Here is a 19,285-nt window from a genome sequence, read left to right as displayed (position 1 = left end):
TTCTGGTGTCCTCTTTCCCCTTGCAATGGGAATTCAATCAGCCTCTCTTTAATTGGTAGTGAGACAGCTAGTTTTCATGATCCAATTTATAGTTCAGTAATTTGACACCAGAATCTCCAGTTAATCTGTCATGAAAGCTACAGAAGTCGTAAGTGACCATCTAATGTACCACAGCCTTAGAGTCACATGCAAATAGCGGAAGACCCCTTGCCACTGTGTCTTTAAGGGTAGAGTCTCTCCTTAGGTACTTATTAGAATGTGAAAAGCACCTGGATAGAGAATTCTAGCAATGCATGCCTGTGTTAGTGCCTGACCCACCCCAGTTCCACTCTCAATAACACGGGTGCAGCTCCAGTGGCTTTAGTAGGGTTTCTTTTATTTTACAGAGTTTTCTGTGATGCTCACCATAGTATCGGAGCCACTCACAAAAAGCAGACAATGCCCCGTGAGGCAGAGAAGTGTCCCCATTCTCCATGTGGGGAGCCAAGGCACACCTGCCCAGTCGCACAGGAAGTCTGTGCCAAAGTTGGGCATTGAACACAGATCTTTTGAGTCCCAGTTCAGAGAATTAGCCACAAGACTCTCTGCCTTCTCTTACTTGAGTAAGTGAGAGCAGAATTTGACCTCCTAGGACAGGATTTTCAAAGTCGCACAGCCCGTTGGGCGCTGAGTTTTCTTGAGAGTTTCACCCTTTGTGTGTGCAGAGGCTGACTGGAAACCTGAGGAAAGTTATATTTACTCTGGTTCTATTACTTAGCACAGGCTTGGGAAATAGTCACATTTATTTAGCTCTTCCTGTGCTTTTGTGGAAAAAAACGGTTATTGGCTGTGATAAGTTACTATGTTACATGAATAAAATAAGCTTTTCCTTTGGTGCTAATGTCAACTGTTTTCGAGAGAACGCATCTAGACCATGAGTAGAAATTAGAGAAATGCCATTAGCAGCCTCTATCTTCTCTGGCATCTACCACTACCTTCTTTTCAGAAAGAACAGCATTTATCATCTTCCCACCAGGGGCGGCACAATGCAGCTCATGCATCGTGCCAAGTCACTTAGTGTAACTTCCTGTTCCACAGTGCAAAGAATGCTACTGCCATAGACTGCTTCTAGTTTAAGAATATTGAGATTGTCACTAGGCATTGCTATATTGTGGGTAGCAAAATACAAATATCTGGCCTGCATAAAATCAGTGTATCTGGGAGGAGTATAGGTTGGTAACTCTGTAGTCAGTAAAAGAATAAAGTGATCCTGAATAATTGATACTGAAAAATCTGGGCAGTGTAATAGCCAATATGTATATATCCCCAAAGGGTCGCAAACATATTTCACTTGACCTTTGAAGTGCAGCAGTCTGTTGGATGAGCGCAGTAGCTGCTTAGCTTTGCACAGTAACACAGAACAGTTTCGCATAGGCTGTAGTTAAGGCATAGTCCTGGGCTTTGCAAATTAATCCTAAATTATTTGTCTTTGTCAGTGTCCAGGACTTTGGACAGCAGGAGGTGGCTGTCACCCTGCTGTGCCCAGAGCATAGCAATGCACCTGCTGGATACTGTAAAGAAACAACTCTAGTTCCCAGCCACCTGTCCCCATGCACCTGCCCATGACTGCTAGAGAGAACTGACAGCACCATTCTGTTTCTCCTGCATCCTTTCTAGAAGGGAGGAAGCCAGCGACAGGGTCTCTCTCTGTACCTTTCTGCGTCTGTGGAGGGAAGAGATCTTGTACAAGGGAGGCTGGCTTGAGCAATACTTCTCTCATCAGATACCAGTGTTGCTCCACAGAGACCTGTGAAATCCCCATACAAGCAGCAGCTGTTCCTGCTGCTCCCGCTTCAGAATCATGGGGTGCTGAGACCTCATCAGCCTGCATAGAGGGAGGGTGCAGGCTCACCCAAGGCTGAGGAGGGGAAGTTCTTCCCTTATTTTAATCCCTGGTTGTCTTTTTAATCTCTTTTCCAGCTCTCGAGGCCAGCAGTATAAACCTCCTGGTATATGTATACTTGTACAGTGGGGATTGTATCGCTGCAGTCCTCTCCATGCAGAACTTCTCATTAGACTCCATAGAATCATTCAGGTGTGCTGCTACTCCCCTTCCTATGCAGCTCCAACTATCCCATTGATTTGTCATTCTACCTTATTTCCAAAATGCCTCTTCTACGTCTAGATCCTCTTCCATTGCTAGCAGTTTAAATTCACCTGCATTTGCCTTTAAGCTTTACACATTGTGATTCACAATGCAACTCCTTTATCCTGTCAATGCTATTTTTCTGGAATATACTTCTGATCTCATCCTGTCATTCTATTTCAGCAGTGATTGCTATCCTATCCTTCAATACTTGATTCAGACTAACTATGACATCTGCTAATGAAGTTAGCAATGCAATGTTTGACTTGGGCACTCCTCCGAACCAGTTGTTTTCCTCCAGCTTCTAGTTTAAATAATCTCCTAAACCATATTAATTTTCTGTGCCAGCAGTCTGGTTTCATCCCTTCCTCCAAAAGTTTTACAGTTATACCATACGTTGGGACTCCCATCATGAGAATAGGGTCCCAACTGGTTGCTCAGTTGATCCTACTCTGAAGTAGACCTGCTCCTCATTGCCTCTATATACGGTTTCCATAATGCCATCTCTGGTCTTCCAGTTCAGCAACTGTGGGCTCAAGATGCTGTATTTGGCGCCGAAAGCCATGGGTTGCTTGTACCTGATGCATACAGGCACCACTTTGCCTGAAGGCAATTATTAATTCCTTGTTATTAGCCTTGTGTTCAAATGCCCCAATCAGGACCAAAACCACATTGTGCTTTGCAGAATGACACAGAAGTCAATCCATGAAGTAGGTTTAAATTCTGTGCTTTGTGTAGTATATTGGGTAGCCCTCATGCTGTCTCCTAGCTCTTGCTGTTCATCTATTCCTTCATTGATTGCATTCGGGATTTTACTGTGACTGGATAATACATTGACCTACATTTACATAGTCTACCAAGTCTTAAGGACAAGACCCAAAGCTCATTGAAGTTGGTGGAAAGACTCCAACTGTCTTGAGATCAGGCCCTTTATCGTACAGCCTTTATCACTTGGTGCCAAACTTCTTTGTGATTCAGAACTATCCTGCCTTCCTCATAACTTAGGGGGTCCCTGTGCGCTCTTGCTTGCATGTTTGGTTTTCTAACTTTATGGCTAGGGCCCTACCAAATTCACGGCTGTGAAAAATGAGTCATAGACTGTGAAATCTGATCTTCCCTGTGAAATCTGGCTTATGTAGGGGAGGGGGCTCCTATGTACCCAAGGCTCCAGCTGCTAGTCCTGGCTGGGCTGGGGAGGGACAGGACGGGACTTCCTCTTCCTTGGAGGTGGGTCTGACCTGGTCCTGGGAGTGGGGAAAAGGAAGTCCTGTAACTCCCCAGCCCTGCTGGGACCAGCAGCTGGATCCTGGCACATGGTAGGAGCCCTCGGCGGGGGCACCCCAGCCCTGCCCCTCCCTGCACTGGGTCCAGTGCTCGAGGGTTAAAGGGGTCTTGGTCTGGCTGGAAATAGGGAGACCCTGGCACTGCCTGACCATGGGGCCCTGGGCGGCCGCCCACCCGTAAGGCCGGCCCTGCTGCCGCCAAAAATTGGCGACCCCTGCGTACCCTACAATCCTCGCTTCTGTGCTGCTACTGGCGGTGGTGCTGGCTTTAGAGCTGGGTGTCCGGCCAGCAGCTGCTGCTCTGTGGCCACCCAGAGCTTTAGGCAGCGCCCCCGTCAGCAGCAGTGCAGAAGTGAGGGTGGCAGTCCCACAACCTCCCACCACCCCCTTTTGGGTCTGGACCCCAATGGTTACAACACTGTGATATTTCAGCTGTAAACATGGGAAACTAAGACACTGACTATTTAAAAATCCTATGACTGGTTAATTTGGTAGGACCCTATTTATGCCAATTTTATAGTTGTAAACAATATTAAGAAAATAGTTTTTTCAACTCGTTCAACGTAAGTCCTCTTTGCAAGTTAGTACCTCCTTTGAGGTTTCCCCCTCGAAGGCTATTTATTCCAGCTAGAGCAACAAAGACACAAATTACATTTACACCTGTGGTGTACTTGGCAGCTGGAGGAGCAAATCTTGAATTATGTTTTAATAAGTATGTCTATGGTTCAGTATTAGATTATAGCTTTAGCTGACAAAGTACTGTAAGCCTGAGTGTGACAAATTGGGAAGCAGTGTTTTTTAAGATGTGATTTTTTTATTAGCCAAAATTAAAATGAGCTACTCAGGACAAGTACTGGTGTTTTTCTGATTGGAAAGCAGCCATCACCTTGGGGCTACTACCGGATGTAAATAGCATAGTAATAATAACATAAAGAAATAACATACTTCCCTTGCAAAGGAGCCAGCAGATTAACTGTACACCAATGCAGAAATGATTACAGAAAAATCTGTGCATGCCAATTTTGCTAGATTCCATGTATGTAGAATGTAAGAGCACTGTATCAAAGAGTTATGGTAAGGGTACAATTATACAGCACAATGGAAGTGACAGCTGAGAAGGAAAGTTTAACCTTCTGTTCATGTTCAGGACCCTGCTCTGGCATGTTTATATGGCAGTGACTGGTAATCTGAAGGCCACCAGTGACATACTGACTTTCAGAAGAATAGCAAAGAATGTAATTATGATAAGATAGAGCACTAAGGGTTTCTGATGGAAAAACAAGGATCAGTTGTCCAGGTTCCTAACCGAGACCAGCTCTAGTTGAAGGAGACCTAGACCAACTGGTTTGAGCAGGCCATGCCCTGGTATTGGTGACAATCGGATTAAACAGGTGGGGAATGCAAAAGAGGTGGAAAATAAATACTGGCCTTATGAAAGATGAAATTTATCTTCAACTCCTTTGAAGAAGATGATTAAGAAATGTTTTGAGAACAATAAAGATGGGGAAGCCACAAATATATAGGAAGCTTATAAAGCAATAATGAGGATGATTATTAAAATGACCTCAGGGATTAAAAAACAAAGATGCCAAGAGAGAGACTCCAGGCATGCATTCAGAAATTTCTAAAACAACATTAATAACAATCTTCATCCTACCTCCTTTTGCCCCAAACAACTTGCTACTCCCTGAGGCCAATTAAATGTGATTTTTATCATGAAAATGGAAAAAATCTTCCACTGGCTTAAACTACAATTTCACAAGAGAAGAAATGAGGTCCTTGAATTATTGACAGACTCAGAATAAAAGACAGAGAAGCCGCTCTGGCAAGCAAGGAGAGAAGAGGCATGGTTTAATTTCAAACAAAACAAGTTACAAAATAGATGAAGACTTTTATGCCCATCTTTACAGTACCTTCTTCTCCTTCTACACCTTATCTCTGGGTAAGCTCAGCCACGAACACATTTGTCATAAATATAAAGGGAAGGATAAACACCTTTAAATTCCTCCTGGCCAGAGGAAAAACCCTTTCACCTGTAAAGGATTAAGAAGCTAAGATAACCTCGCTGGCACTTGACCAAAATGACCAATGAGGAGACAAGATACTTTCAAAGCTGGGGGAGGGGGAAGAAACAAAGGTTCTCTCTGTCTGTGTGATGCTTTTGCCGGGACCAGAGCAGGAATGCAGGTCAGAACTCCTGTAAAGATTTGGTTAGCAATCTAGTTAGATATGTGTTAGATTCTGTTTTGTTTAAATGGCTGATAAAATAAGTTGTGCTGGATGGAAGGTATATTCCTGTTTTTGTGTCTTTTTGTTACTTAAGGTTTTGCCTAGAGGGATTGTCTATGTTTTGAATCTGATTACCCTGTATAGTATTTACCATCCTGATTTTAAAGAGGTGATTCTTTTACTTTTTCTTTAATTAAAATTCTTCTTTTAAGAATCGGATTGATTTTTCATTGTTCTTAAGATCCAAGGGTTTGGGTCTGTGTTCACCTATGCAAACTGGTGAGGATTTGTATCAAGCCTTCCCCAGGAAAGGGGGTGTAAGGCTTGGGGGGATATTTCGGGGGGGAGATGTTTCCAAGTGGGCACTTCCCCTGTTCTTTGTGTAACACTTTGGTGGTGGCAGCGTTTAACCTAAGCTGGTAAGAATAAGCTTAGGGGGTCTTTCATGCAGGTCCCCACATCTGTACCCTAGAGTTCAGAGTGGGGAAGGAACCTTGAAAACATTCAACTACCATCCCTTTGGAGCAATGTAGATCTGCCACTCTACTCCAGACCTTTTGTGCAAACTAAAGTCTCAGCCTGTCTCTGACAGCTCCTTGTGGATGTCTAGCCACCAGTTCCAGCTGAACATGGCTAAAACAGAGCTCCTAATCTTCCCCATCAAGCCCTCTCCTCTGTCTCCCTTCTTGATTGCTGTGGACAATACCACCATCCTGTCTGTCACTCAGCCCCATAACCTGGGCATCATCTTCAATTTGGACCGCTCTCAGTCCTCACATCCAGGCTATGTCTAAATCTTGCCAATTCATTCTGCATATTATCCCTTAGATATGGCCTTTCCTCTTCATCTGCACAACTAAAACTCTTCTCCAGGCTCATCATCTTGCATCTTCATTATCGCATCTAGGGTGACCAGACACCAAATGTGAAAAATCAGAACGGGGGTGGGAGGTAATAGGAGCCAATATAAGAGAGAGAACCAAAAATTGGGACTGTCCCTATAAAATTGGGACATCTGGTCACCTTAACCGCATCCTTCTGTCTGGCCTCAACCAATGCAATCTTGCCCCACACATATCGATTCTGAATGCAGCTGCAAAGATCATTTTATAACCAGTCGCTCTGGCCATGTCACCCTCTCTTTTTATCCCACCGTTGGCTCCCTCTTTATTGTATCAAACATAAGCTACTTGTCTTCACTTTCAAGCCTCATCACAGCCTATCCCCATTCTACCTATCATCGCTCCCTATATTGAGAGACCTACTCCACCTCTGATCCGCCCATGAAGCCAGCTTCCATCTCCATCTTGTTAAATTTTCAAACAAGCGCCTTTGTGCTTTCTCCTGTGCTGCGCCTCATGCTTGGGAGGAGCTCTGTAAACATTCACAAAGTGTTCTCATTGGCCTCCTTCAGATCCGTACTTAAAATTCTCCTTTTCCTTGTTGCCTTAAAAAAACTTAATGGTTGGGCTGCTGGTGTGCTGAGACCACAGCCTGTCATGCTGACCAATAGCGTCTCATTGTTTCCTTGCACTTCCCTGTCTGTATTGTAAGCTCTTTGGGGTAGGGATGCTTTTTTGTCTTTGTACAGTGCCTAGCACAATGGGCTCTTGAATATTACAATAATATAAATAATAATAGTGCAGCAATTCTTAAATTTTAAGACCCAGCATACCCCATCTAAGTTTAAAAGCACTTTGAATACTGTCTTCATAATTGTAATCAGAGTAACTATAGTAGATTCTTAGCCAGATGATGTACATTGAATCCCCTCCCCATCAGTGGTACACATACGAATGAAAACCATTACACTAGTGAAAACTTGCTGCTTAGGTACAAAATGAAGGACAGCAATAAAGACACCAGCCAGGTTAATAGATGCGCAACAGGCAAAACAAGATGTTCTGACCCGGGGGGCTTGTCTACACAAGCATTTAAATGGTTGTTGTTGTTTTTTCCGTGTAAACTTACTGTTAGTGACCCTTCTCAAGGTCAAACAGGGCGTCTGTGGGAGAGCCAGGAATTTGGACCCAGGTCTCCTGACTGTAAATTGAGTGCCTCCTTGTAAATGATACCTACCTATTGGAGGAGCATTGTTAGCTATTCTTGCATGTATTGGTTGCTGCTGGGTGAGCAGTGGCTCTGCCCTGGGAAATAAAGCAGATTCTTACCTCCCTCCTCAGTTATTATAATTGCTGGGTGTTAGTTCCAGGGTAACTGTGTGGTTAGTGGTTTCAGAGTGGTAGCTGTGTCAGTCTGTAACAGCAAAAACAACGAGGAGTCCTTGTGGCACCTTAGAGACTAACACATTTATTTGAGCATAAGCTTTCGTGGGCTAAAACCCACTTCATCAGATGCATGGAGTGGAAAATACAGTAGGCAGATATATATACACAGTACATGAAAAGATGGGAATTGCCTTACAAAGTGGGGGGGTCAGTTCTAACAAGACAATTCAGTTAAAGTGGAAGTGGGCTATTATCAACAGGAGGAAAAATCACTTTTGTAGTGGTAATCAGGGTGGCCCATTTCAAACAGTTGACAAGAAGGTGTGAGTAACAGTAGGGGGAAATTAGCATGGGGAAATTAGTTTTTGTAGTGACCCATCCACTCCCAGTCTTTATTCAGGCCTAATTTGATGGTGTCCAGTTTGAAAATTAATTCCAGTTCTGCAGTTTCTTGTTAGAGTCTGCTTTTGAAGTTTTTTTGTTGAAGAATTGCCACTTTTCATTGGTAAGGCAACTCCCATCTTTTCATGTACTGTATATATATATATCTGCCTACTGTATTTTCCACTCCATGCATCTGATGAAGTGGGTTTTAGCTCACGAAAGCTTATGCCCAAATAAATTTGTTAGTCTCTAAGGTGCCACAAGTATTCCTTTTTCTTTTTGTGTGGTGAGTGACACACTAATGAAAAAAAACAACTGATATAAAAATGGGAATAAATTAATTGTATACATTTGGTTCCTGTTTCTGAAATATGAACAGAATGACACAACAGCAACATCCAAGAGGCTTAAGAAGTATACGTTTTTATTTTAGCACTGTATTCATTAGGAAATGCGGGGGGTGAGGGGGACTGGGGGAGGACATGTGGAGTATGAGGTTTTGTGATCTTCCCAAACTATTGGTGTAGGGGATGCTAAACTAGTTTAAATGTGCAAAACTTTTGTCCTATAATTTAAACCAGGTTGGATGTTGTTTAGATCCCTGTGCTTTAAATCACTGAATTTAATTTTGTTTTGCATTTGTACTTTTTAGTTATTTTTCTAAAGAGAAATTGATTCTCATTGAATGGTAACCATTTAAACATGTTGCTTTTGCAACTAAATAGAGTCTTTACACTAAATGTGGTGGTACTTTTGTTAATCAGGACAATATGCTATATTTTTCACATTTATTTAAGCAGTTCCATATCTTAACATACACTTATTCAGAGGCTTAATTTTTGCATTTTTGTAGGAAATGATGAATGAGATACTTATTTGATTAATTGTTTACAAGTTATATTTGGATGGAAAATGGAATTCAAATAAAAATGCTCAAAACCAGCATTTTAAAACTTGTTTTTATTAGTTAAATATGCAGCACATTTTAAGGTAGTTTTTTTCTTATGTACATTTAGTAAAACATGTTTTGCATTTAAAATTAACGGATTTATTAAAGGAAGAATTATCTGTAGTCAGTGAATTGAACTGATTGTTTCTGGTCACCATCCTTCAAAATTTCAGAAGTAGTAGAGCTCATCCTATCAGGCCTAATTTTTTATTCATAGATTAGAAGAGGAGAACAAGCTTTCCTGCTTTTTCAACTCCCAGTCAGTATTTCAGCTTCAAATGAACTTAGTCATTGAACTGAACTTGTTGAAGAAACTGAAATGAAGAAAATATTCTCTCTGCACCTGCAGAAAAGGCTGCTGCTCTCAAAATCTGGTTTAGAACTTCAACAAACTCTGGTTCCAGGTGCTTAGCTAGTGATTTCCATCACTTGAGTGACTTGAATTCCTCTAAAAGCTCAGCAGCAAACATGTACTGCTTGAATATTTTTCTTTATTTAATTTTAATAGATTATAATAAGTTTAGGGCTTAATATTAGGTTGTTGTCATTTCAGATTTTAGACTTAAGTTGGCTTGTTTTTTAAAAAAGAACAAAGTATTAACATTTTAATAACAAATCCAATATAAATAAAAACAATTGATTTTAAATAAAAAAATCCATTTTTTAACAATCATTTTTTTATCCACCCTGCCCACAGCTTTTTTGAAGTTGATCTAGCATTTACCATGATGTTGACTCAAGGTGCTATCTTAATACAAATGATATTTAGACCAGCTTCACTCATCTATCATCTTCCGCTGCCAAAGTAACTGACATCAACAGATATCTGAGGTCAGTGGCTCATCTGGATCTCCTCATTTTGTAGTTACTTCCTTTCTCCACACTGATCTCAACCCCTACATCAGCCATCCTAGAGGAAAAGGGCCCATATTCTTCACCAAGGTATGGCTTCAGCAGTGGTAAATCAGCTGTTTTATTCAAAATAAGAGTAGAATAGGGTTGACTGAATGTTTGAAGTTTGAACCTCAACTCAATCCAGAAAGGGTTAAATGGAAATCACTGTTAGGAGGTATACATTTTGCAAGGACAACATACTGGTGAAGGGCATAATGGTGTAATGAACTCTGTGCTGTGCTCAAAGGTCCACCTGCATGGAGCTCATTGAAGGACTGGGTCTGAAAATAACAGGAAGGATGATGCAGTAGTTTGGGCAGTACCATGGGAATTTGAGACCATGTTCATCTCCCCACTCCATCAGACTTTCTGTGCGATCTTGGGCAAATCCCTCAGTCTCTCCAAACCTTGGCTCTGCATCTGTGAAATGGGATAATAACACTGCCCTACCTCACAAGAGGGTTGTGAGGATAAATATGGCAGACTGTGAAGAGCTCAGATAGTGCAATGATGGGCGCTATAGAAATACATGTGGCAGAGAGATGAAATAATTAAACCACCAGGTATCAAAACATTACAGATATGATGTAAATGAATTACAAGGAAAACAACCTCTCCCATCCTCCAGAATATATTACTTAATTTATGTGAAATTAATTTTTGCAACAAGAGTGTTTACATTGGATTAATGAACCACAGACATACAGCAACTATAGAAGAGTCCAACAGATCAATAAAAATTACTTGTTTTTTTATGAAACGGACACAGTTTAAACCCCAGGAGTTAACAGATAACACAGTTAAACTTATGTACAAAGAAAAGAGGCATTTAATCTCACAACCCATTGTAACAAAGGGATTTGTCGCTAGCTCAGCTTGTTTTAAATAAATCTCACTTTGCTGCCTTTTCTCAAATAAGCAAGCTTGTGGTCTTTGGACTAAATCAAAGCTATCATAAGCAGCTGCAATTCCAGTAGCTTTAATGGAGATATGCCTCCTTATACCAGAAATGAATTTATTATTTATTTGTATTATAGCAGGTTAAAGCCTCCAACCAAAATTAGGACCCTGTTTTGTTAGGCACTGTACATACACACTGTATGTAAGAGAGGAAGTTCCTGCTTAAATAGACAAGACAGACAAAAGGTGAGAGGGGAAACTGAGGCACATGTCAGAACCAGGACTAGAGTGCTCAGGGCTCCTGAGTCCCAGTCCAGTGCCTGATCCACTAGACTACATTGTCTCTTTGGAATTTGGCCCATTAAGTTTCAAAGGACGTTCTACCCATTTTCATATGTTAATACTCCATTATTTTCAGAACAGGGACAGGCCCATATACATAAAGAAAATGTCTGTTGTGTGGACCTTCCTGCCATTATCTCTGCAGTCACCTCCATCAGCCTGTGTTCCTGCAATCTGCCCTTCCGGGGGTTTACACTTTATCTGCTTGGAAGTTTCAGTGGCACAGCATGTGTCTGCTGGCTCGGTAAGTGATTATTCCCACCGGGCACAAGCTATAGCTGTCGTCTTTGATCCTTACTGACTTCCAGGGCATTTCTAGATGTGAGTTTTTAAGTCTACCCAGTCTTAAATGGCTTTGGACTTTGGTACTGGAGCAAGACTGCTTGTGTGATACTGTGGTGGTGAAGCAAGCAGCTCTCCAGTTTAAATAATAGAATGCTAGAGGTAGGGCTCTTTCAATTAGCAGAACTTGACTCTGAAACACCTTTCTCCAGTATGGCCACCAATAAGGGTAGCAGAACTTGCTGAGCTTCAGATCAAATTACCAGGCTTATATATTTGTCCAGGCTTTGTCTGGGGACAGAGGTGGGGTACTGAGCAGATGGAAATGGGTGATGTGGAGAGTCTTTGACCCTATCCTGGAAACAGTGAAGTATATGTTTAATTTTATTCATACAAACCGTCCCACTGTCTGTGTTAAATGGGACTGCTCCCACCAGCAAAGTTATGCATGGTTTCCAGGATCAGGGACTTAGTCTGGGTGGTGTTCAGGGAGACTTTTAGTTCTGGACACTGGTCCAATGTGTATGTTGTATGGATTTTATTTATACATGTGCCCAGAGGTACATACATGTTAGGTAACTCTGAGTAAATATATAATAGTTTATACTGGTGAGCATGATAGAAACTCCGTTCAGAACTTAAAACTATAACCTTGAAGAAGCCATGATTTTAGACACATGATGCATTTTGATTAGCTGAGACTTACATTTCTTTAATCAGCAGATGTTACTTGCTATAGAAAACTGTGCTTAATTATGTACATTGTGTGATGGGAGATAACTGCTATCTACATGGGGCTGATGTGGCAGCATTTAGTTCCCTTCTCAAAGGAGCTTGAAAGTATGGTTCCAAAGCAGAGTGTCCAAGGAGTGGCTAATTTGCTAAATTGGTTTCTTTTATCAGTGCTCCTTTTCTGATATTCCACCAGGATCCAATATCAACAAGAGAAATCCACAGTTCACCAATGGGGGGTGTTGCAGATTTAGGGAGTCTTTTGACTTTAATGTCTGGTGGAACCCAAGATTTTGGTTAAGATTCTTTCCTCATTCTTCTGGCTGGGAAGAGACTCTTCACTTTGTAATTGAAGTGCATTGCTGACCTATTCATCCACAGAGATGGTAACCCATGCTCCTGAAAAGATATATGAAGTACAATGAGTTGTGATTCTACTCACATTACATACCCATATAGGAATTTGGCTTTTAATTATTAGAATCCATACCTAGAAATCCCACTTAAGATGGGGATCCCATTGTGATAAGCAACTGTACAGATGCAAGAGATAATTCCTGCCTCAAAGAGCTTATACTTTAAATAGACCAGAAAAAGTATAGAAGAAATGCAGTTTTATTATCCCCATTTTGCAGATGGAGAACTGACTAATTTTAAAAAGAAACACGAGAGAAGAGATTTTAGTTTGCTTTTTCTTTTTGAATTTAAATATGGCTCCGCAGGACTGAAAGTCAAACCACAAGATCATTGTAGCGGTGCATGAGAGATGAAAATGAAACAGAATATGAAGCTGACCAATCTATTATTGACAGGTTTCAGAGTAACAGCCGAAGGTGCCACAAGTATTCCTTTTCTTTTTGCAATCTATTATTATTACTATTACAGTAATGTGACAGTCACACTTAAACATGAAAGCTAGACTACAGGGCTAAGGGATTAGCTGAGAATAACGGCACAGAGTGGGCCAGATCCTTGTCTCCCACGCTATGCACACACCCCACTCCTGCAGCACGAGTGGACAAAGCAACCGGGGATTCCTTCAGCATGTGGGAAACCCCAGCACATGCAGAGTGGGGTGTGCTGGCTATATGCGATCCCCTCCAGGCACAGGAGGTGCTGTGGGAAGGGGCATGGCTGGTATGTTCTGGGCTCTGGAGATCCTTAGTTGCCTGGTCAGCGCCTTGCGAGCAGTTGAACATATGCTGGGGAGTGAACTGACCCTGGCTATTCTTACAGGATGTCTGTGAGAAACCTTTGCTCACAAACTTTGGGTCCTGCACTACGCATACACACAGAACAACTGGACCTGATCTCTGCCGTCTCACATCCTTTTCCTTATCTGATGCAATTCCCCATGCCAGCCATTAGGTGTCACCAGCAGTCACAGTAACACTACATGCCACGAACATCTGTATTTTAGAGGCTTACATGGACAAAACTTGATGTTCATCCATCACTTGTTTGTTTGCCACTGCCTTCTTAACTGCAGGGCGGCAGCGTCTGTGAACCTGCTTATTTTCTATCTGCTGCAAGCCCCGCAATAAATGTGCTGTTACTCCCTAGAAGGGTTTGCACCTGTTAATCTCAGAAAGAGCAGTTCTCACAGCCTTCTTCACATGGACAGGCAGCAGAAAATAGGCTCGGGGTTCTGCTGACATGGGTAGGAAATGCAGATGTGGAGGGAGCTGGTGACAGCAGAAATCCTACTTGGTAGGAAGTAGCAGAGAAGAGCTAATGCTAACCAAAGGCTGTAATTATAATGTGGCTGGGATGCTAGCAAAGTAGCCGTATCTTCGGAGAGGGTGAATTATTGTATGTGCTGATTTATCCTCAAGGACTGCATCATCCGTGTGTTGCTATACAAGATGCACCCTTAAAAAAGTTTCAGGGGTGATAACCCTGCAAACTTTGTTTAACCTGTTCACTCACCACAGCAAAGAATTTTGGTTTGCTTCTTTCTGTACCACCAGCACCACTATCTCTTAATTCTTAAGCAGTGGAAACCCTTCACATAAGAGGCAATCCTGGTGCAATTAAAGTCAATGGCAAAACTTCCATTAACTACAATAAGGTCACATCTGATGTCTTTGTAGGTATGTCTTTCTCCTTCTCTGTTTCATCCTGCTTTTGAGTCATCACTACTGCATTGCATATCTCTTGGGTATCCTTGTCCATCAGAGGCAATTTTGAGGCTCACAGCCTTGTACTAGGTAAGCCATTTGTTCTGATGTACAATCTCAGACAATACTTAACAATACCACTTGTGATGTGTGAAAATGGATTTTCACTTAAGTTACAAAGATATAATTACACTGCTGCTGTATAAATGCTAATTGGTTAGTGAAATATCCCACGTTCCCTGGAGCTGAAAATACTGACATGTTAATTTCACATTTGTTTCCAGAGATGTTCGGCAGGTGAATAACGTACAGCTAACCCCCTCCAACATACAATGCAGAAATGCAGCAACTGGAATTCCTGATCTTTTACTCCCCAATAAAAATAGGTACAATTACATCAATTACCATTTTAAAATGGTGCCAAGCTGCCAGACCTGCCGACTGAAACAAACATGAGTTGGCAGGAGACGATTAAAGAAAATTGTGTAATTAGAAATGCATCTGTTATTGCTGTCAGTAATTGTATGCTCGGAACTGTATGTGTTGATGTGAGTTCATGTAAATTTATTGAAATAATAATTCTGATTATATCATTTATTTAGCCTTGTGGAATTTGCTTGCATTTTCAAGGCCCTGCTATTCTAACTATAAACAATTAAACATTAAATAGAAACTGGTGAAATTGGTAGGCTAAAGAACTCACTGCCAGTGTGTGTTTGGGTTGCAGGTGATACATGAGCATGCTGACTTTCCCATCTTGTTTTGTTGGGCTGCTCCTCTCTTGTTAGCAGGCAATACGTAGACATGTATCAAAATGATACACTGAGAATTCTGAGAATTTAAAATTGTATGTTGTACTACTAATTATGTAGTATGGTACCAAGAGCCTTGTATGTAGAGTCTTTTTATTATTTAAAGTTAAATAACCCCTGTTCCCAACTCCCATTCCAGTCAATGGAAAGACTTCCTTTGACTTCAGTTGAAGTGAAAGTGACCCTGAAATTCTGGTCACAAGAATGCCACAGAAATGCATAGTGCAGGAGGAAGATGGCCTTGTGCTTAAGGAACTGGTCTGGGATTCAGGAAATCTGTCTGTCATCTCTTTACGTTCCAGTAAGTTAGGTTCCTCCATCTCCTGGGCGCTAGCAGCCAGAGGTTTGTGAGCACGGAACAGACAGTCTCTCTGCATTCACTTTATGTACCCAGGACTGTAGCAGCAATTGCAGGGAAAGGGCTGCTTAGCTCTTGCAGAACTTGGGCTGGAGCATGCTTAATGCAGGTGTGCTCTTCTGGTAATCTAGCTGCCAAACCCAAACAAGTTTCTACTGAGCATGTGCAAACTGCAGTTTCACAGAAGTTTATAACTGCATATTTGGACAGATTTTCAGGGGCACAAAAAAGCATAGCCCCGACACTAGGGCAACCTACTGCCAAATTTCAAGTCCCAGCTCCAAAACATGGGGGTACTAGAGCTTCTCAATGAAGCAGTTGTAAGAATTTTTTAACGCGGGCAAAATAATGTATTTTTCTCTGACCTCATTCTAAGAAACAGCTGGTCTGTTTTAGTGAAATGTTTGAAAAAATACAGCCTAAGGCAGACACACAGCATGGGAAATTTCAGTCCAAATGGTTGAAATTTGGCAAAGTTATAAGCAACTGAAAACAGGGTTGTATAATGGAAAGTGTTAAATAACCTTTATAGGTGGCACGACCTTCTATATTGTATTATTTGGGGAGGGGGGAGACTTTCAATGGCACAAAGGGGATTTAGGTGTCAAACTGCTTTGGATGTGAAATGAAACTCTACCAAGCTACCTCCCAGACTTTTTTTAATACGAGTTGGATGTCAAGCTCTCTGCTGTGCCTTTGAACATAGCTCGCAATGTATGGCTAGTATCCATGGAGATCAAGAGTCAGGCTGATGTGATTAGGCCCTATGATGGTGTCCCTTGAATAAATATGGGGACAGAGTTGGCAATGGGCTTTGTTGCAAGGATAGGTTCCTGGGTTAGTGTTTTTGTTGTGTGGATTGTGGTTGCTGGCGAGTATTTGCTTCAGGTTTGGGGGCTGTCTGTAAGAGAGGACTGGCCTGTTTCCCAAGATCTGTGCGAGTGAGGGATCATCCTTCAGGATAGGTTGTAGATCCTTGATGATGCGCTGGAGAGGTTTTAGTTGGGGCTGAAGGTGATGGCTAGTGGCGTTCTGTTACTTTCTTTGTTGGGCCTGTCCTGTGGTGTTGCCCTCCTGCCTGAACCACAGGGGCTGTGCGTTGCCGTACAGCTGAAGCAGTAGATGCTCATGGTTTTGACTCTGAGGTCCTTGGTTAATTCCCTGGTGTATTGACCAAGACTGCAGTGATCACATATACAATTCTTTGTTTGAATCCACGTGCATATTTTGCATGAGGTACTGAGGAGCCTTTCTTAGAAAATGTGGTCTTATGTCTGCTTGGTTAAGAGACTCATGAAAAGACTAACAAAAAAGCCTACATCTGAAAACTGCTGTTGCGTACAAATCAATATGAAGAAAATAGTCCAGTTCAGTAATCCCTGACTGTTCAAGGAGTTTTGTGGCATGTTAGTAGCGTAGCTCCCATCTGTCAGTGGAAGTAGCTCAGCTAAATCCCTACTTGCAAGTTTGAATATGGTCCCGAGGGCTTAAATGATGATGACCTACCAACTGCCAGAGTATAAGCAAATCTGGGCCCTGCCACCATATTTTCCACAATCAAGTGGATTTTGGGGGCTGAGAGAGGACAGGTTGGATGAATCCTGTCACCTATTTGAAGTGTAGGGTGGGGAGCATTGCTGCCATGTTCTGTGAGGCTTCTCATAGATGAGTGTCACTGATTTTCCCCAAGCGTCCTGCCCTGGACAGTGGAGGCTCTAGCTCTTGGATCTGCACAGGACTTGGCAGCTGTGGCAGGTGGGTTCTGGAGGGTGGCTGGGGGAGGGGTGTGACTGCTGTTGGAGGGACAGTTGGTGGGGAGTATGTGGGGAATTTCTGTGTAGCTAGGTGACAGGTGGCTGAGGGGTGTCTAGGTGAGGGGTACTGTGGATGACTAGAGGCTGTCTGGGGAGTTAGTTGATTGCTGGGCAGAAGCTGATGGGACAGTAATGGGTGTCTGGGCGATGGGTGAGGTTCCTGTGTGGTGTGTAGGAGCTGGATGAGATCTAGCTTGGTAGTTGAAGATTGTTTAGGGAGGTAACTGATTGGGCGCTGCTCCAGGAGAGCTGAGGTCAGGGTGCTGGGTGGTAGGCAGCTGGTTGCTGCTGGGGGACAGACCCTGAGGCCAGAGTTGGACTCCTCACCTATCTCCGGGTTCTGCTTGCTGCTGCTGCTGCTTCCTCTTCTGGATCCACCGGGGGAACGGCAAGTAGGGAGGCATGGGGTCTGCCTGACTGTTCTGTGTAGGATCAGAGGAGATGGGTGTGGGGTACAAATTTATGCCACTTTTACACCCCCTGACCAGGAGCGGTGGAAGTGCCCTAAAAGTGGAGGGGCAACGAGTGCCCAAACCGTGGCCCTGCCCCCCCCACTGCCCACCCCAGCCCTCGCACTACCTCTTCTCCCCGAGTCTCCACCCTTGCACCGCCCCTTCTCCCTGAGCCCTTGCTCACACGCTGCACCTTCCCCCGAGATCCTCCCCCTGTGCCTCTTTTTCCAAAACCCCACCTCCTCTCTGCCCCCTCCTCTGTTGGTTGCCCTATGGCCTTAAAAGTGAGGGGGCCATGGCCCCTGGTAGTGTTCCAGGTATTCAGTTTTCGATCAGAAAATCTGGTCAAAAGGGGACCTGTGCACTGTCCAGTCAGTACTGCTGACTGGACACCAAAAGTCCAGTTACCGCAGTAACCACAATTGGCCATTTCTGCTGGGAGGGCAGGAAGAGCAGCTGCTGTTGAAGGAGCTCAGCTGATGGAGAGAAGCTTAGTCTGAGGAACTGGCTCTGGCAGGAAGTAGGTACCGGCATCGCCCAGGGGCGGGATCCTGACAATGTGTAGCATTTGAGGAGTGGGGCTGGTGGCTGGGCTCACTGCCTGTGCTGGCCCATCCTGCCTTCTCTGATTCCCAGGGCCCCAGCTCTCTCTGGCCCATCACTCTGAGGACCAACTCCTGCCGCCGCCCTACTGTGCCATGATTGGGCAGGCGGGCAGGCAGGCAGGTTCCATGTCAGCTCGTCCTAGCCCAGCTCTGGAAGTGGCAGGTGAGCCCTGGGGGAGAGGGAAGTGAATGATCAGGGCAGCAGGGAGGGAGTGGGAAGAGACCCACTGGGAGACCTGTATTGTTGGGTTTTGAAAAATTGGAAAGTTGGCAACCCTACCCCTTGGTCCCTCTGTTCCGGTGCCCCTGTTGCAGCCCGTAGGGTCAGGTAGGGGCTGGTTTGCTCCTGGCACACTTTAGAGTTGCTTCAGGGCTGTTCTGACTCGCAGCAACTGGTAACAGCCTTAAGGGGCCAATACAGCAGCAAGGGCTAGTTAGAGCACAAACCTGTGTGCATACCCTCCTGGGGCATGCCCGCTATATCTGCCTTGGAATCAATTGCATGGGTAGGGCAGATTTACAGCCTTTTTGCACTGCTGGAGTTGTACAAATGGGCTATAGCCAGGGCCGGGATCTGACTCATTGCATGCAATCATGTGCATAAACATCCTTTACAAAAGTCAGCCTGTTCCCCGCCCTTTGAATCTCAGAATTCTTGGCCAAGCAGGGGCCCTCTGAGTATTCCATGGGATCTTTGATCTGTAAATTTTGGCCGTGGGTAGGCTTTCAGATGTTTCAGTGTGTGGTCAGTTTATACTGTAAAAGTGAAGATAAGC

The 19,285-nt window shown here is 43.4% G+C and overlaps 1 protein-coding gene across 2 annotated transcripts in view; it reads left to right on the top strand.

Annotated features, from left to right (window-relative positions):
- LOC311525888 (uncharacterized protein) overlaps positions 1 to 19,285 on the top strand; it is a 253,634-nt gene that overhangs the window by 197,333 nt on the left and 37,016 nt on the right. Inside the window, exon 7 of one of the 2 annotated variants that reach the window (XM_084638305.1) lies at positions 14,753 to 15,004. The exons of the other annotated variant lie outside the window; for it this stretch is intronic. Within the exon in view, the coding sequence (XP_084494431.1) occupies positions 14,753 to 14,769 (17 nt within the window). The 3' untranslated portion in view covers positions 14,770 to 15,004. Of the gene's footprint in view, positions 1 to 14,752; positions 15,005 to 19,285 lie in introns of those variants that run through there. 2 annotated transcript variants of the gene reach the window in all.

This window comes from Lepidochelys olivacea, assembly GCF_965140295.1.
Source record: "Lepidochelys olivacea isolate rLepOli2 genome assembly, chromosome: 9".
Classification (NCBI taxonomy): Eukaryota; Metazoa; Chordata; order Testudines; family Cheloniidae; genus Lepidochelys; species Lepidochelys olivacea.
The sequence above is the reverse complement of the archived record's forward strand: the minus strand, read 5'-3'. Positions and strand labels throughout refer to the sequence as shown.